The 17,033-nt window shown below is 40.2% G+C and overlaps 2 protein-coding genes across 4 annotated transcripts; both read right to left on the bottom strand.

Moving 5' to 3' along the window:
• Positions 1-802: 802 nt before the first annotated feature.
• On the bottom strand, positions 803-5,150 carry LOC103717852 (Regulator of chromosome condensation (RCC1) family protein). Of its 2 annotated transcripts, none has more exons than XM_026808756.3 (5): positions 4,916-5,150; positions 4,597-4,800; positions 2,755-2,790; positions 2,518-2,637; positions 803-2,372 (listed from the first exon to the last, which is right to left on the bottom strand). In XM_026808756.3, the coding sequence occupies exons 3-5, from the start codon at positions 2,788-2,790 to the stop codon at positions 1,083-1,085; spliced, it is 1,446 nt and encodes a 481-aa protein (XP_026664557.3). In that variant the 5' UTR covers positions 4,597-4,800; positions 4,916-5,150; the 3' UTR covers positions 803-1,082. The 2 variants fall into 2 exon arrangements, with proteins under 2 accessions (XP_026664557.3, XP_088563854.1); XM_088707728.2 differs by having other exon boundaries at positions 2,738-2,790; positions 4,916-5,125.
• A 2,834-nt stretch (positions 5,151-7,984) lies between these two features.
• LOC103717851 (CASP-like protein 3A1) lies at positions 7,985-13,194 on the bottom strand. 2 transcript variants are annotated; one of them, XM_039125393.2, is made up of 4 exons: positions 12,722-13,194; positions 12,396-12,531; positions 8,958-9,091; positions 8,214-8,367 (listed from the first exon to the last, which is right to left on the bottom strand). In XM_039125393.2, the coding sequence occupies exons 1-4, from the start codon at positions 13,033-13,035 to the stop codon at positions 8,349-8,351; spliced, it is 603 nt and encodes a 200-aa protein (XP_038981321.1). In that variant the 5' UTR covers positions 13,036-13,194; the 3' UTR covers positions 8,214-8,348. The 2 variants fall into 2 exon arrangements, with proteins under 2 accessions (XP_008804611.2, XP_038981321.1); XM_008806389.4 differs by lacking the exon at positions 8,958-9,091 and having other exon boundaries at positions 7,985-8,367; positions 12,722-13,089.
• Positions 13,195-17,033: the final 3,839 nt, after the last annotated feature.

Raw genomic sequence — 17,033 nt, 5'->3', positions numbered from 1 at the left:
CCTTCATGGGTTGAGATGTCACTGCATTGAAAAGTTTATGTTTTATGATCCACTCTTGATTTGGACTTCAACAGTTAGAATCTGATGCAATTTTGGGCAAGAATGGCATGCCATGAAATCTAAAACGTGGATTGGCTGATAATATTTCTTACCAAATTAACTTAAGCTCATGCCATAATGGTAGAGTAGTGAAGTAGTTTAATTCCCAGGACGAATGGTAATGCGGTGGAGCATGGCTAACATATGCATGACAGGCAGTTATCTGCTCATGCTCTCAAATATTATTTGACTGCACATGAAAGAAGAGCATAGTAGGTGCAAATCATGGGTCTTATTTTATGACTGAATCCTCACAAATTGTTTTAAAATGAGGATCATTGTTTTGTTTGCTAAAAATTGCAATTATACTGAGCAACTTATTTCGAAGCTGTTCTACAAGCAACTCCTTGACCCAGTCCCCAATCGACAACCAGTACATGCATCATTCGAGCGAAGAATGATAGACTTCATTAGATCAACACATGCTTTTGAGTTACATTTATAGCTATCACATGCTAACACTGATATTTCAAAAGATCAACTAATAAAAAGTAGCCAACATATTTCTTTCTATATATTCAGAGTCCCCCAGATTTATGGATAAAACCTGTCAGACAATAAGGAGCACAGCCAGAACAGCTAGCTATTCAAGAATTTGGAAAAAAAAATCAGCCATATCCCACTCCTCCAGGATTATCCCAGATCTGTATACCATATAGAAAAAATCAATGAACATTAACTGATATCAAATGGGTCTGCTCTATGTCCATAACATAGTAGTTCATATAATAAATTAGCCAGTTCCACTGAGCTTCAGAACATCATACTAACCATACAAAATGAAGAATAGAACAAGCACACACTTGTAACCAATCGCCAACGATTAAAACCTTCAATTATTTGCTGCAATCGTAGACTTTATGTGACAAGCAAATAGCACAAATATGCAGACTTATAAACATTGTACCAACAGTCATCTATTTCACAGCTGCAATAAAGTAAGAAGCTCCTTATATTTTGCTTATATGATTGATGTATTGACTTCAGTAAGTACGTCTCCCAGCGGATAAAGAACGAAGACACTCTTTGACCATCTCTTGTACTTTTCTTTTCGTCAGTTTGTCCTTCACACTTGAAAGCATGCTACGGTAGAACATCTCCATTCGAGCAAGCTCATCAGTGTCGGCTGCTTCCATCATATTCTCCAATTCCCTTCTGATATCAAACACACCTGAGTCTTGCAATGATTGTGGAAGATTTCGCTCATCAAGAGGCTTACGAAAGATTGAAATATGCAGCACAGTAGCATATCGTTCCATGATTGTCAGCTTCATCTGTAGGTTCTGTATCTCTTCCATTGCTGTAGACAACGTCTGGTCCATCTCCAGTGTCTGTCCAACCTCACCTCTAGCATCTCTGTTGCTGTTTCTTTCCCCGCTGACCTTCTTGAAATCCTCATCAAGAGGAGGCCACATCACAAGACATGGAACAAAACTATCGGCCGTCTGGCCTCTCCCTAGTACACCACTCCGGCCTCTACCCCAAGCCCACAGCTTATACCCATTGCCAGCAACAAGAACTGTATGAGCTGCTCCACAGGCAACTTGAACCGCATCTGTGAACCTGAATCCATTTGTTTCAGGAGCTGGAATCCTTATGGGAGAGAGTGCATCCCCTGCATCTCTTCCAGTAAAGCTAGCATCTGGGCATAGCCCAAGACCCTTCTCCATCCCCCAAGACCATACATCTCCAGCTGAAGAGACAACAGATGTGTGAAACAGGCCACAATCAAGAGAAATCAGAAAGGCATCCTGTGGTAAACCATCTACAGGTTCCGGCAAGCTTGCGCTGTTGGTAGTCCCATGACCAAGCTGCCCATTTTCGCCAAGGCCAAATGTCCAGCACTTTGATTCTAACTCCTGGTCATATGACTTCTTATGAGTAAGAACAGCGGTGTGAAAAGCTCCACAAGCAATTTCATAGACAGCCCAAGAAGTCTCTTGGTTGAATGTGGGAATGACTTCAGGACGTGCTCTGTTGTCCTTGTCACCTAATCCTAACTGACCATGGCTATTGTTGCCCCAGGCATAGCATATCAGGTCACCTCCTGTATATGTTTCTCCAGCACTAACTGCAGCTACCACATGCTCGTTTCCACATGCCACTTTAACAACAGTGTGGCCATGGAAATCCCAAACAGGCAGAGGAACGGAACTACTAACAAGGCAGAATACCCCTTCATCAGTTGGCTGAGGGCAGTTTCCCCACATCCATAAAGCCCCCAGACTATCTATAGCAAGTGACGTCATTCCTCCAGCCTTGACAGAACAAATCTGCAAGCAAGTCGTGACAAATGTTCTTAATACACTGCAATTGAAAATCAATAATTGCTCGTGGACTCAATGTGGCATATCAATAATCTGCAAGCAAGCCCCCAGACTTTGTTCACTTGCACCTCAAAGGATGAAATTCCACTACCTTCAATGGAGTCCTTTCACCATCTGTGTTTGATTCGTCCGCCAAAGAGTCAGGAGAACCCAGTTCCTGGAAGCGCTCTATTAAACAAGGAACCGAGGAATTTTCCACACCATGACCACACTGGCCATCCATCAAATAGTCAATGCAACAAAAGATATGGTGGCTTACTAACCAATCCATGCAGTGAGGTGCCTTAATCAAACCAGAAAATTAAATGAACAGTAGCATAAAGGATACAGGTATTGTAGCCCCATGACCAAACTGAGCCATCATCTGCCATTTAAGAATCAAGAAGTCAATACAACATGCTTCATCCCATCTATTTGTCATAGCGCAAGTAGAGAAGATGCAATTGCAAGGAGATAGCATCCAATAACAAATATACAATAGAATACATACTTCCTATGTCTTAATACATTCAGCCTTGATATGTCGAATGCATGAGCCATCATGAGACACAGAACATCCATGATGTCTAATAATGTGCAACACATCTTCCAAATCATATTCGAAATTGATTGATATTATCTAGAAGACTTGCATTGATGGTAAATACAAGGCACATTCATTCAATATTTTCCTAAAAAAGAGAAAGCAATCTGCCAATGATCGTATGTGCCAGTATGCAGTCCATCACATAAGGTAACATTTGCTTCTTCCCTCTTAACTGCTGCTGTATGGATAAGCGGTTTTTTAAAACTACTCGTTTTACATGAGAAAAAAAGGTCTCCTGAATCAATCATCAATGCTTCAGAAACTCAATGGAAGAATTAACCTGGTCGATATTGGAGGTACGAGATGACTAAAATTTCGTTCTCTGAACCAAAGAAACAAGGCTGCACTGGCATGGGAATTGCATCAAATAACTAATGATAAAGGATCTCTTAAGCTAAATGTTGCATCAAATAGTTCCTGGGGACATCAATAGAAGCCCAAGACAACTGCTATGAAAATTTGTGGTATCAACATGACGAAGCAAATTGCCCTTACAATTGGAACATAGTATACTTTTATTTCAGCATATTGAAAGAATAGCAAAGATGAACACCAAGGATCTCCTCTACGCAATTTTCGATCTGAAGATCCTAACAGTCGGTTTCTTGCAGGGTGAAGGACCAGGAATAAATGGGGAAAAAAATACGAAATCTGTTTGCTACATGAGTAAGATCAAAATCCAACAATAAGTCAATGTTATGTTTGATCGCTCTTCATATGAGATGGAAAGAATGGAGAAATGAAACCTTGAAGAATTTTATGCAAACATCCAGAACTACTCTGACAGGGGGACAAAAGAATTTTACAGGCACAGCAAGAAAAGGCATGCACAAAGTGTATTACTCCAGTCTCACCTCTCTGCCAAGCATTTTTTTTCGAAAAAAAAAAGAAGAAAAACTTTAGATTACAATACTTTATTTGAACTGGTGGAAAGTTGAACTTGCTTAACCGCCTTGTTAGAGCTAAATTGATAGCTCAGGAATGGAATAGTTTAACAACTATTTGGTTCACGGGAGAGTGGAGTCGGATATCATCCTAAAGAAACCCCTAAATTGCTGGTCAGTACTGACGAAGGAAAATCAGCATATTCAATAACTTTCTGAAAACTTCCATCTCATTCACTAGAATGAATTCATTCTCATGTATCAATTCTTTCTCAATATTAGATGAAGTGGCTTTGATGTCATAACATATGAACCATGTAAAAAATCTTTTACTATAAAAGACTTATTAATCTAGAATTTTGATGTCACGACAACTGCTAAGAGTACTACAACTGATCCAAATTCCACTTAAATACCCTCAAATTCGTGCTTTGATTGACCTTGGTGATCCCAACACTTAAATTCAATTGAGAAGTACTGCGCGCACATATCATGATCCCCCTTTATTCCCTATGAATAATAACAGCATCTACTTCGAATTTTCCCTTCCAAGTATAGATCTTTAACTAAAAACAAAGGCCCCGTAGCTACATAGTTTAATTCAAAACATCCTATTTGATGACAAATGCAAAAGAAAGATCAAGATATTTACCGAATCAATTCAATGGAATCGCAAGAAGAAAGGAAGAAGAGATCAAACCTTCCAAGGCGAGACTATGGTAAGCACCAGTAGCTATTCCCACAAATTTCGGCCGCCCTATCTCTCCATTCTCCAAAGAACTCCTCTCCTTCTTCGAAGAAGCGTCGCCCGAGGCGATGGGGACCGGGAAGAGCTCATCCTCGTCCTTTCCGGTTCCCAGCCGCCCAAACGTCCCCCTTCCCCACGAGTACACGCTTCCGTCGCCTGCCCCAATTGCACAAAAGAATCAAAAACAACAAAAAAAGAAGAAAAAACGGATTTTTTTCTCCTCTATCGATCACTTCGACTCGGTGTATGGGAGAAGAGAAGAAAATAACACCGTTGAGAGCGAGGGTATGGGCTTCCCCGGCGGCGATTCCAACGACTTTTTTCGACATATCGCCGGATTTAAAGCGAGGCGCTGCTGCTGCAGTGGAGTCCCGGAGGTACGGCCCGTGAATCGCAGACAGGTAGTGATAAGGATCAGTGGGAAGGCAGCGACAAAGCACTCGACCTTTATAGCGACTCCATGCTATTCTGCGCCGCGGCCGCTCACGGCGAACCGCCTATGATCAGGTCTAATAAACCTACATTGTAGTACCTCTTAATATACGATTGATATTATTTAAATTTTTTGACCCTACATCTAGTAAATAATTTTTTTAATAACTTTTTTATTTTACTCTTAAATAAATTAGTCATATAGGTAGAATTTTTCTTGACATAGGGATCTTGTTTTCGATCTAATTTTATTTAAAAAAATCTCATTTTATAATTTAACTAAGCTTCCAGCTACCATGATCATTAAAAAGTTAAAAATTAAAAAAATATATATAGAAGGGTTTCCATCGTTCAAAGTTAGCACCACGTGGATAGAGGAGGGAAATGCCATTTTCCGGACATGTCACATGCGGACTTGAAAGCTTAATTTATGTTTTTATGTTCCGCTAGTAGATACTCCCGTAGTCCCGTTTTTGATTTAACAGTTAGTATACACTGTAGAAGTATACCATGTAAAGTATTCTCATCTTTTTTAACACTTGGTTACTGGGATCCATAAGTTTGTCATAAAGATTGGATGCTACCAAAAGGAAAAATGAAAGGATAGAAAAGAAAGCAAATGACGCAGACACATGACCTTCTAAAAAGATACTATTATTTGAGTTCGTACCCTCGACCACAGATGCTGATTTAGCACGGACGTTGATTTCTTTACGTTTCTTAGCCAATTCTTAATCCGATTAGTCTTGGATAATATATGTTGATGATGATAAATTGTGCCAGCTACATCATCTACTTTAGCTATAGCCGGAGGGGAAGAAGACCCTCGAAAGAAGGCGAAAGTGGACAGCTCACGGAAGGAGCAAGTGTGGTCAGACACAGGTGGAGATGCGGTCTTTTTTGCTTGTTGGTTACGTTGTTTATTTGGTATCAAACCAGCCATATTTTGACGCAATGGGCGATTTGAACAAGACCTTCGTGCATGGAGGCGAGAGAGCTCTCGCTTGTAAGATTCGTGGAGAACTTACCCACAAATATGTCCCTATAATGTGGTCGGTCTCTTCGTGGGCCATGGCATTGCAGCTTTGCAGTGTTCGTGTCCACAAAAAACTAGACGATAGATAAAGTTGGATGACTCGATACTTTTGCTATCTTTTTCCTTCTATTTCTCTGAGCACCGAATCCTACTTCTTCACTAGGTTATGCAATGGGCGATTTGAACACGACCTTCGTGGATGGAAGCGGGACAGCTCTCGCTTGTAAAATTCGTGGAGAACTTTCCCACAAATATGTCCCTATAAATGCGGTCGGTCGCTTCGTGGGCCATGGCATTGCGCTTTGCAATGTCCGTGTCCGCAAAAACCAGACGACAGTTAAAGTTGGATGACTCGATGCTTTTGCTCTCTTTTTCTCTGATCACCGAATCCTACTTCTTCACTTGGTCATGCTAAGAATCCAATCAATAATTGAGCCTGGGCAATTATGGTGAGATTCTAAGTTGTGATAAATGATATCAAAGCGAATCTGACCCATAATTTATATAGACTAGAAGATACTGTAACACAAATCCATCGGGACTAATTACAGGCTGATCGTGGTGCTTATGATTAGATTTGAAATGAATTTGAACTCTTAGCCTAACGAGGACATCAGGACTTAAACGAATGACGTATGTAAAGACTTGTATGGATATATGTTTAGTCTCACATTAGTTATTCACTGGATAGATCTTGAGTGCTTATTCCATACAGGCGTGTGTTTAGTCCCACATCAGTTATCTAACTTGCTTTTTTGGGTGAAGTCCTAGGTTGTTACATGATCCCAATAATATATGTATTGATCTCTTGTTACACATTGATACATAAGCAAGTTTTGGTCCATGTAGGAGCACAAGTAAAACGTATTTCTGCAGTTCCTCACCACAACAACCATAAAAGCTACAAATCCTGTAAGTTGATATATTCCTTTGGAAGAAAAAAAAAAAAGTTAGAACAAAATGCACACAAGACCACTTGAACTTGTCAGCGCTGGTAAGAAATGGCAGCTACCATAGAACCGGCTATAACTAATTTCGGCCATCACCAGTCATGAATCATTAAAGAGATATTCAATTATTTTTAAGCAATGAAAATTGATAAACTACTTGCATTTTTGTTCGATTCTAGACCTGATAAAATTATACGTAAATAGACTAGATAAAATTGATGAGTAGCCATCCGCATTCAGGTGGAGTTGCATTCTGCGATCAAGGCAGAAAAATAACCAGTATTTGTCTTACCAGATGGTCAGGGCAGCATGCTAAAGATAGATCAAGGTCGATCGAAGGGTCGTGTTTAAAACAACAATGGGCACTAAGCAAAGCCAACAAGAGCTTTTCTTCCACAAAGGAAAAGAGCAACTGACACAGAAAAATTGTGGTCAGGTTAGCTGCCTGGATGATAGAATTTTCATTTTTCCATCATAATAACTTCCTTCAAGGCTATCTTTTTCTTTAAAAGAAAACCATTCATGGCTTTGCAGCATTGCTGTCCTACAACACTGTCAGCTGAGCAGTTCTCGATTAGAGAAACAGTTCTAATAACATGCCACTTTGCATCCTCATGATTGATTATTGAAGTGTCGTATTTAGATGGCAAACAACTATGCGCTTGATATGGCTATATGGCACCTGCAATCATGTCTTCTCCTCACTATGTTCTTGGCAATGGGAACAGGCACTCATTTGACTGAGCACTGAAAATATTGGCTGTTGGATGTCACTTTCCTTAAGATTGATAGTAGTTTTCTTACTACGACTATAGGCTGTTAAAACCTAGAAAGATAAATATTTTTGAATTCACTATTCTGAGGCACTTTAACAGCAGATGACATGCACATTAGTTCAATTTCCACAAAGGAGGCAAGAGTCTAAATTTCAAACCAAAAGATTTTGATAACCTGGTAACACAATCACATACAAGTGCAAGTCTCGATATTTTAGATCATCCATTCTGACCAAAAGATCCAATATACTCTAAAATTTAGCTGATCTTTACATGGAACACAGGTATGGCAGCAAGTGGGGTTTTAAAGCACTCAGTACTTAGATAACCAAAGCACATCGAGAATTGCAGAAGTAGCTAAGAGGAGGCAGCTAAGAAAAGCAAATGTAATTGAGATAGCCATGCGGTCACAGAACCGATGCAGAGGCTTGCAGAAGTCTGGAAGTGCAGTGTGCCGGATCCCTGTGCGGTTTAAGTTGGTTATCCCAGCTGCAGCTGAGCCCGCGCTCATCATAGCATATGCAAAAGCCTGTCATCATGCAAAATAACAGCATTATAGCTTGTCGTAGCATACTCATCTTAAACCATTTTTCATCAGGTCGAAACTAATATGGTTGTATTTATTGAGTCACATACAGTGAACTATTGGCAGTCAATTAGTGTTATTCATTACAATACAATGAACGTTGCAAGACCAGGCATTCCTTATAGCTCATACACTGGCATAGCATGCAAGCTTGCAAAGTTTTCCTGTCAACACATAGATGAGACCACATTCTAAACATCATATACATACCTAAACCTTGTTTGACTCCATATAGATACATATATATGTAAAAAAACCATCGGTCAATAGTTGTAGATCAATTTCTGTACATAGAATAGAGCTATATGCAACTTTGCATATCACGTGGTACGCCTGGTCGTCACTATTGGTTAAGAAATAACTCATGCATGTCAAAATAAAAACTAGAGTTTGTTGCATATATGGAAATTAAATAAAATGAGATATATGCACCAAATGGATAGACTGAAGAAGTGAGCCATTCACAAGGCAATCAGCATGGTTATTACACTTGGAATCTTCAAGAACTCAGAAGGAGGTGTAGACGACAACACCTTTTATTTACCCATAAGCCCACAATAGAGAGGATGCCAAGCCTGCTGATGTGATTGCTGCCGGGGACGTTCTTTATTTTAAATGAGAAAGGATGGGAGGGACATGAGCTTCTGCAAGTCATGAAGAGAAGGACCTGCAATTGGCCATTCAAGATGAAAACCTCTTCAAGCTTTGCACATCTTCCTGTTTGTGCTGATCACTAAAATCTACCTAGGAGGTACCCAGGCAATGGAGCAGCCAATATATCTTGTCAAGCTGATTATTAGACAAAGCTGATAATCCGATGTCAAAATACCTATCCAAATTTCCAGAGACAAATTGCAGAAATGATCCGTTTCGCATGTGCACGCAAAATATCTTTTCTGTCACCAGTATCTAGGTTTCTCTTACTAGAAAATATTAAACAAGCAGTCATAACAACACGAATGCTACATATATTAAGTCAATTATCTTGTTTTCTCTTTGAGAACTCATTATATCAGATATCTTTAATGTAATAGTCCATTTTACTATAAAAAAGATGTATGCACATTTTGCCTAAGGAGTGTACTTATAAGAGTATAATTACAGAACTCTAGAAAAGCTTTACAGCTTTTTTTAAAAGGAAAAGCTTTACAGCTCTTTTTAAAAGGAAAAGCTGGAAGCTGGATATCCATGATAGTTCTTTTCAAGAAATGAAAATGAAAAATCAGAGAAGAATCCAAGAGATAACTAATGACTGCCATACTAAATTAGCCCTTTTACTAATCTCGGGCTGAAAGAGACTTCTGGTGCATTATTAACACAAAACATTGAGCTCATTGCAAAAAGACGCTTTGGTATTCCTTGCATATCACAAGAAAATAATAGATATGCTTTAGCGACTCAAAAGTGTAAGTCAAAACCCAGAGTGTTGTATTCTCATTGCTCCCTTTGAATTGGCATCGTGAATTGTGCCACATAACTAAGAAAAGTGAATGGTGCAAGACAATTGAACAACTTTTGAGTGATTTTTAATATCTAACCTCAAGGTCACACAACTCCTGCATTAACTTTTGTAAAAGAAAATAGCTTTAAAACAATCCGCCTTGCATTTGTACAAATATAATTGATGCAAGTACCAGAAAGGGAAGGGTTCATAGGATGCAGAAATCTGTAGTTTATGAAATAATAGAACTTTGTTACATGGAATGATCTGATATCAGAACTACAAAAGAAATTACAACCAAAGAAAAATTACATCAAAAGGACAAGCACTTGGATGGACTATGGAACAACAACAGGCTATTTTGATGGCTGTTTGCTCTATGCAACACCTTACTGGTCCAAGAAACAATACAGAATCAAAGCAGTGTTGGATTTAATGCTTCTATATTCTATTTCTCTGAAAAAAGGAAAGAATCAAATTATCAAACAAGTATTTGCGCCCTGTGCAACCTGTAAAATTTTGTTATGTCCAATTGACAGCATGTTGTGGATCTATATGACAAGCTTCACCATTTCCTACCATCAGAAGACTACTAGATTTTTTTTATCATATTATCATTTTAATTACATTGGTTGCACTTCATACTTATTTCTAGAAATAGCTTAAAAGAAACTGTTATCCTATAGAAGTTTGAAATAAACTACACCTATTTAGAATCTTGGAACGATTAATGTGAGAAATGACCAGAGTTGTATAACTTTCTGAATTTTTTAGCTTGTTTTAAACCACCACATATCCCTATATGTGCATGCTGGTTCTCAGGCTATATAAATAAAAACCAAGTACATGACACTATGCAATTTATTAGAAAGGAACATAGAGACCAATTTACTATAAGTGCTCGACAAGGTTTGCAATACCGGTTTCGGTATTCGTACCAGTATCACATTGGTATAGTTACCACGGCCCCCTGTACCGAATATTGGTTTAGTGTTGGTACAGGTTTGGTTCAATACAGGGTGGTACATATTGGCACAACGAAACTTAGTGTTAGAAATATCATCAAACATTAGGCATACACACTATAACAAAGCTAAGTGTATATTAGACATAACATGAAAGGATAAACATAAAGCATCATGACAAACTTCATGGTATAAAATTCTGCTTCTTAGCTGCATGTAATAAGATAGGTTGCCTTTCCCACCAAGTGATTCATATGTCTTAAAGTAGCCATGGCTCTAATTCATAAGGTTGACATCATCTTAAGTATTGGTCATCATTCAAAATCCAGATCCATGAAGATGAGATAAAGTTGATTAGTTAAAGTTTAAAATAGGAACTATCTACATAGAGGGCACTGCCATGAGATCCCTGTCTCTGGGTTGTCATGGTCTGAGGATGGGTAAGATATCATGAACGTGGCCATGCTAGGAGGTATACAGGAAAAAAAGAAGCACCTCTGACTTAGTGTTTGAAGCAAAAAGCTCAAGATTACCTATGCTTTTATGAACTGTGTCAGTTACAAGTGAACCTGATAATGCAATTTAGTTCACAAAAATTATGGTTTTACATTTAGTTTTGGTGTCGCAGAGTGCAAGACGTCTGACATACACCCAGATTGAGCTTATAACAAGACAATCGGGGCCTCAATAGTGCATCCTTTTTTCTTAGGAGGCAAGTTATACATGACACCAACCACTGTCCCTAATCTCCCACCATCCCTTTTCAGTCCATGGCACTTTTCTTCAACCTCATTTTCAAAAGCAATCTCGGCAATGCTTCAAAAACCACACATCATTTTCAGACTGATGCCCGACACACGATTTATATTAACTAAAAATGTTGATCAAAAACTTTGCACTAATTTTCATATAAAACATGGTAGGTTCTATTTCCACAAACTTAGCAATATAACTGCTGGCAAAGATACAACCTTTAAATAAGAAGAGAACCAAAATTCATCTGGAATCAGAGCTATAAATAAACCTAGATTCACCCTCCTATCATCGCTTCAGCTCAGTTACTACTAGTTAGTGCTTCTGAACACTATCAAACTTAAAGAGTATCTACCTCCTTTATCAAAGCTATTTAATGTTCTGATCTCTATGATGAAGCTATGTCGGTTTGCATAAGCCACCATAAATGCTAGGTTGGGCCACACCTATTTAAAGGCAAGCAACAAATATCTCTCCTACCCCCAAACCTCTTAACTTCCATGGCACATTTAAGAAGATAGAACATGTTACATGTAATCTTGGTAGCATGATTACATGCATGTTGCACATCACAACCGTCTCTTTTTTTTTCTTTTTCTTTTTTTTGGAAAATGAGAGCAATACATGAAAGATAACATCATGATGGTGCTACCTTGGTCAAAAAAAGGGGGAAAAAACCAAAAAAAGGTATAAAAACTTCAAAATTTCAACAGAATCGTGATTCTATAGTTTGCAAGACGCTGAGACAAAAATAAAACTTAATTACGCTAATATTAAAGCAAAATAAAGATTGGTAATTAAAGAATATATACCTGATCGCCAGCAAATATAACCCAGCCGTGACGACGGGACGGGATGACAGGCGCCTTCTTCACCAGCTTCCTCACGCTCAATAGTAGCTGCAGCAGCGAATGCGCCGCCACCGCCGCCGAGATCCCCACCAGATACCTGACCAAAGAACAGAAACGGTAATTTCACCGGCCGGTACGCCGACCCCAAATTCAAATCTAAAAACACAAATATCCGTGAATCACGACCGTCATGAAGGGGCATTTTGGGAGATCAAAAAATTATTTGAAAAAAAAAAAAACGGGTGGCGGGGCATCGTGGGAAGGAGGGCAAGACTTCTCGCTCTTACTCGAGGGAGTCGGAGAACGACCACTTGGAGTGGAGCGGGAGCTGGAAGCCGAAGAGCGAGAGCTCCCCACGCTGCTCCGCCGAGACCATCAGCGCCAAAGCCAAAAGCGACGAGACGACCGTTGCCGCCCGCATCGCCGCTCCGGCAATGTCCCACCGCCTCCCGGCAGCGGCGGCGCCGTCCGGCCTTCCTGTCACAGGCACCAGCGGCCCGCTCATTGTTCCCGAGTCTACCGCCACTGCCACCTTCGCCGCCTCCGGCATCTGGATCCCCACCTCCGCCAGCGCCTTCCGCCCTTTGCCCGCCCCGTCCATATCTCCCTCCCTCTCACTCTAGTTCTCTCACTCTAGTTCCTGGAGGCTAATGGAGAGGAGACAAGGGGTGGCAGGGACTTTAAGGGAGTAATGGGTGACCGTACCTCGTTGTGGCGCGCAAGGACACGTGTTAAGAGGAGAGAGCCGGAGGATGTCCTGTCCGTGTCTACGAGAGTGCACGAGACCCCGGAAATGGTGCTTTGATGTTTCCGACGCTCGGAGTTGGTTGGGTATGGATTCGCGCGAGAACCGTCTGATGTTTATTTTAAGGTGATGAGAATGGATTGATCAAGTAAGTGTAAAGCTCCCACGGAAGTACAAATCTAACCTTCCCACTTGTTTTGGGCAACAAAACTTAACTGGGAAACTGTGATGGATTAAAATTTAAAAGTAACAACCTATTACAATAAATTTTTAGCGGGGTACGTCTCGCTGCAAGAGTCTAAGCCGGTTCCGATGCCAATATATCCAATCGATCATATATTTTTATACATATTTTATTTAACAATTACATATCCTTGTACGAACATTGGTAGGATAGAGATTCAAATAAAATATTAAAAAGATATTTATAAATATACATTATAAGTTAATAGGTTGATCCATTTTTTAGCATCGCAAAAGTGACCCAGAAACATTGAGGATTGAACAAGAGGATCCATGCAACCCAAGTGCCAAAATATTTTACTTCAAAAAGCTTTAATTCCAAATATTTTACTGCTCTTCGCTAGATGTCAGACCTCTTAACAATTTCTCTTTAGAATTTACCAGAATTCAGTGCTACTGGGGAAGATCCTCATTGCATCGGAGAGATTATGAGATTATTTGTTCACAAAAATTGAAAACGTTATACTTAACCTCCTTCGGGCCTGTGAAACCGTAAATAAATGATGATTATTTGATATTTTCATGGGAAACTAAGCATGTTCTCTTTGCCTCCTATCACCCTTTCAATGTGTCATCATCCTACTAGAAAGGAGACAGAAGCAGCAATATATTACTAAGGCCGAAGATATCCGAGCACTAATTGACAGATCCTTAGTCAATCAGCATAAAAAAAAAAGGAAAGCAAGAGGCAAAACCCGGCAAGTCAAGGCAAAGTCACGAGGGAAAAAGGACAAAAGACCATCCGGCTCGCTCGGGGAATCTTTTTGGAAGCCGCACGGGCTGCATACAAACGATGCAGCAAAACTGCCACCCGAAGGCATCAACTACCAACTAAATATGTTCATGCTGACAAATATATGTTCGAATTTAAGAGAGAGATTAGTAATCAACAGTCTAAAATTCTGGGGACGCTTGTTGGTCATAGGAAGTTGGTATACCAAGTTTTCTTTGTTTTGCTCCTCCATTGCGTATGAAAATAGACAACTTGTTAATAGAGTATTTGTACAATTATTGGAGATATTGAAAAGAAATTTTGCAATGATTGTTCCATGACATCTTTGTAATTACTGATGGGAGGCAAAATGAATCGTCCTGCTCACAACAATAGGACCATTCAATTTCAGCCAAACAGACTCCTGCACCGATTGAGTCAGACCTTGGTCTTGCTAAGAGCCAGTCCAAACTCGAATTTTGTCAAGGGCTCAGCCGACCTCAAACGAGTCTCTCCGTTGCTACGATCTGCATCAATCTTTTCTGATGCTCATAGCAACGACCCGAGCCCAAGCTCGGGGCACGCCCAACTGTTTGGATTACGAGCTCGAGAGCTCCTTCGACCACATATCCATTCGCCAACGCGCCCCAACCGAACTTGGGGCGCCCCCTTTATATATTCACTGACGCCCCCTCCCCCCGAGCTCGGGGTGCCCTTATATTCGCCGACACGCCCTGGCCGAGCTCGAGGCGCCTTTATATTCGCCGACGCGCCCCGACTAAGTTTGGAGCGCCTTATCCAGCAACGTGCTCCGACTCTTGAGCTCGAGGTGCTCTACCGAGCACACCTCGGAGTCAAGGATGCTAGGCCGGCCTCAGCACTCGCTAAGCTGACTTCACCAAATACATAATGCGACCTCTTATCGAGCTTGGCCTTGCCTACGGCCGCATCTACGAGCGTGCCCATGCCCACCTACGTGGCCGTACATTGCAATGCCTCCGCGCCATGCTTTGTTTGCTGACCAATGACAGCCAAGGACAACGCCATGCTACTCCAGCCATATCCTGCTACAACTGTCAACATCTTACCGTTCACAAGAACGGACTGCACCGTGCGCCTCAAGCGAGCTCTAACTACGCACCATTTGGCTTAAAGCCATCCTTTCTCATGATGAGAACGGGCCATATCTCCGCCACCTGGGCACCTCTATAGAGACTATAAATAGCTCCGTCAGGTAACGCCTAAAGGACTTTTCGATCCATCTGAAATCTACCATAACTTGAGTATCGGAGGGTCCTCACCAGAACCACCGGTGAGCCTTTATGTAAGTATGCCGTCATGCGGGAGGTGGCTCTCCTCTTCCTCAACATTCCGGCAGCTCTCTCGACTCCTCTAGCGTTGTCATTTTCGGGCCAAATTTGAACCACAATAATTATTATAAAATTTCAATACTAATCTCTAAAAATCCAGTCATGTTCTTCCAATATCAACTACCTGAAGAATCATTGAAAGATCAACAAATTGTTCCATTTTACAACAGTTAATGATGATCGTTAACATAGTGCAATAATATTTTATAACACTATTACAGTGCTTGCAATTGATGAGTTTTGGGTCATTAACCACATTTCTAGCAAAGAACGAGAGTAATAATTCTCTTCTCGCATGGCTTACCACATGGCACAAAGGAGCTGATGTGATTCGCCGGTTGACGCAATTCATGGCAGAGTTATAGGACAAAGCACCGATCTTCTTGTGCCACATCAAAATGATAGCTGTGAAGAGGGTAAATTTTAATAATTGGGCTCCACCTCAGCATTTTGTTTGCAAAGTTAGTCATGTGGAAAGTGACTTATTAGTAAAAGGATGCTGTATTCTATCCGATCATGTGGTCTAAAACATCATGCTCATCGCCCGTAAGTCTGGCATCTTTTACATGGCCACATTTCAGTAGCTGAATTTAGGAGTAATCATTCTGAAATGCTTTCTATGGGAGTTGTTGTCTTATTAAACTTTTTTTTGAAATTTATAGATGCAGTTGGATGTTTCCATTTGATGCTTAGATCACCACTACTGATCAAATTTCCTTCTACATAGAGTATTTGTTGAAGCTAACAATCATTGGAAGCAATAGTCTCGACGTATTAAAGGATAAGATTTCAAAGGTTAGAACATGACTTCATGGCAGGATAATCTCAAGTTTGTGGTCCAGGGCCCAAATTGGTAAAAAAGGATTGAAAAAACAGTGAACCCATCTTAACTACTAATTTGAGTATGCTGTTATATTTATTTACTCGATGTTTTGTAGTCCTCGGAAGCCATGATAAAGAGTGGAATCTCCTTATGCTTCCGCGAATTTGCTGTTAAGGCTGCAAATAGGTCGGGTTGATCCGTGATCCGACCTTTTTAGATCTAATCCAACCTGGTTTAAAGCACCCGTAGGGCCAAGTCGAATTCTGACATTAGACTTGTTTCTTTTTCTAAGTGAATTTACTAAATTCTTGTAAACCCATTTGCAGCCCTGTCTGCCACTGGCTACTGAAGAGCGAAGTCCGACATCAAAAGCAGTGTGAACTCTGATGAGCAGGTCTCACGAAGGAAAAGCTATGATAGTGGTAACCACGGGTATAAAAAAAAAAGAAAGATAAAATATTTTACAGGGATTAGGAACTTGGATTGAAGTATGATCTTTTGGACGGCATGCCTATATTAATAGGAGATGATCGGATTTATCTGACTGTTTAAAATACCCACTGAACCGTACAAGGAAGCCAATGGCTCTTCATCATTCTCGAACACCTTTTGATATCTTGATATCCTAAAAGCTTTATTGACTTACTTATATATTAAACCAAAATTCAGGGCTCTAAGACGAGCAAGCTAAGAGTCAAATATTTAA

Source organism: Phoenix dactylifera, chromosome 1 (assembly GCF_051530095.1).
Source record: "Phoenix dactylifera cultivar Ajwa chromosome 1, Ajwa_hap1_PhDact_Kaust_v1.1, whole genome shotgun sequence".
Lineage (NCBI taxonomy): Eukaryota > Viridiplantae > Streptophyta > Magnoliopsida > Arecales > Arecaceae > Phoenix > Phoenix dactylifera.
Note: the sequence above shows the minus strand (reverse complement) of the source record. Positions and strands in the feature narration are given on the sequence as shown.

What these genes read in the sequence shown, in the direction of transcription:
- LOC103717852 (XM_088707728.2), bottom strand. Translation starts at nt 4,973, where the DNA reads ATGTCGAAAAAAGTCGTTGGAATCGCCGCCGGGGAAGCCCATACCCTC. An exon ending in CCATACCCTCGCTCTCAACG is followed by an intron (nt 4,801 to 4,915) that starts GTGTTATTTTCT and finishes CAATTGGGGCAG; the next exon opens with GCGACGGAAGCGTGTACTCG. An exon ending in GTGAAAGGACTCCATTGAAG is followed by an intron (nt 2,373 to 2,517) that starts GTAGTGGAATTT and finishes ACTTGCTTGCAG; the next exon opens with ATTTGTTCTGTCAAGGCTGG.
- LOC103717851 (XM_008806389.4), bottom strand. Translation starts at nt 13,035, where the DNA reads ATGGACGGGGCGGGCAAAGGGCGGAAGGCGCTGGCGGAGGTGGGGATC. An exon ending in TCGTTCTCCGACTCCCTCGA is followed by an intron (nt 12,532 to 12,721) that starts GTAAGAGCGAGA and finishes TTCTTTGGTCAG; the next exon opens with GTATCTGGTGGGGATCTCGG. An exon ending in TTATATTTGCTGGCGATCAG is followed by an intron (nt 8,368 to 12,395) that starts GTATATATTCTT and finishes GCATGATGACAG; the next exon opens with GCTTTTGCATATGCTATGAT.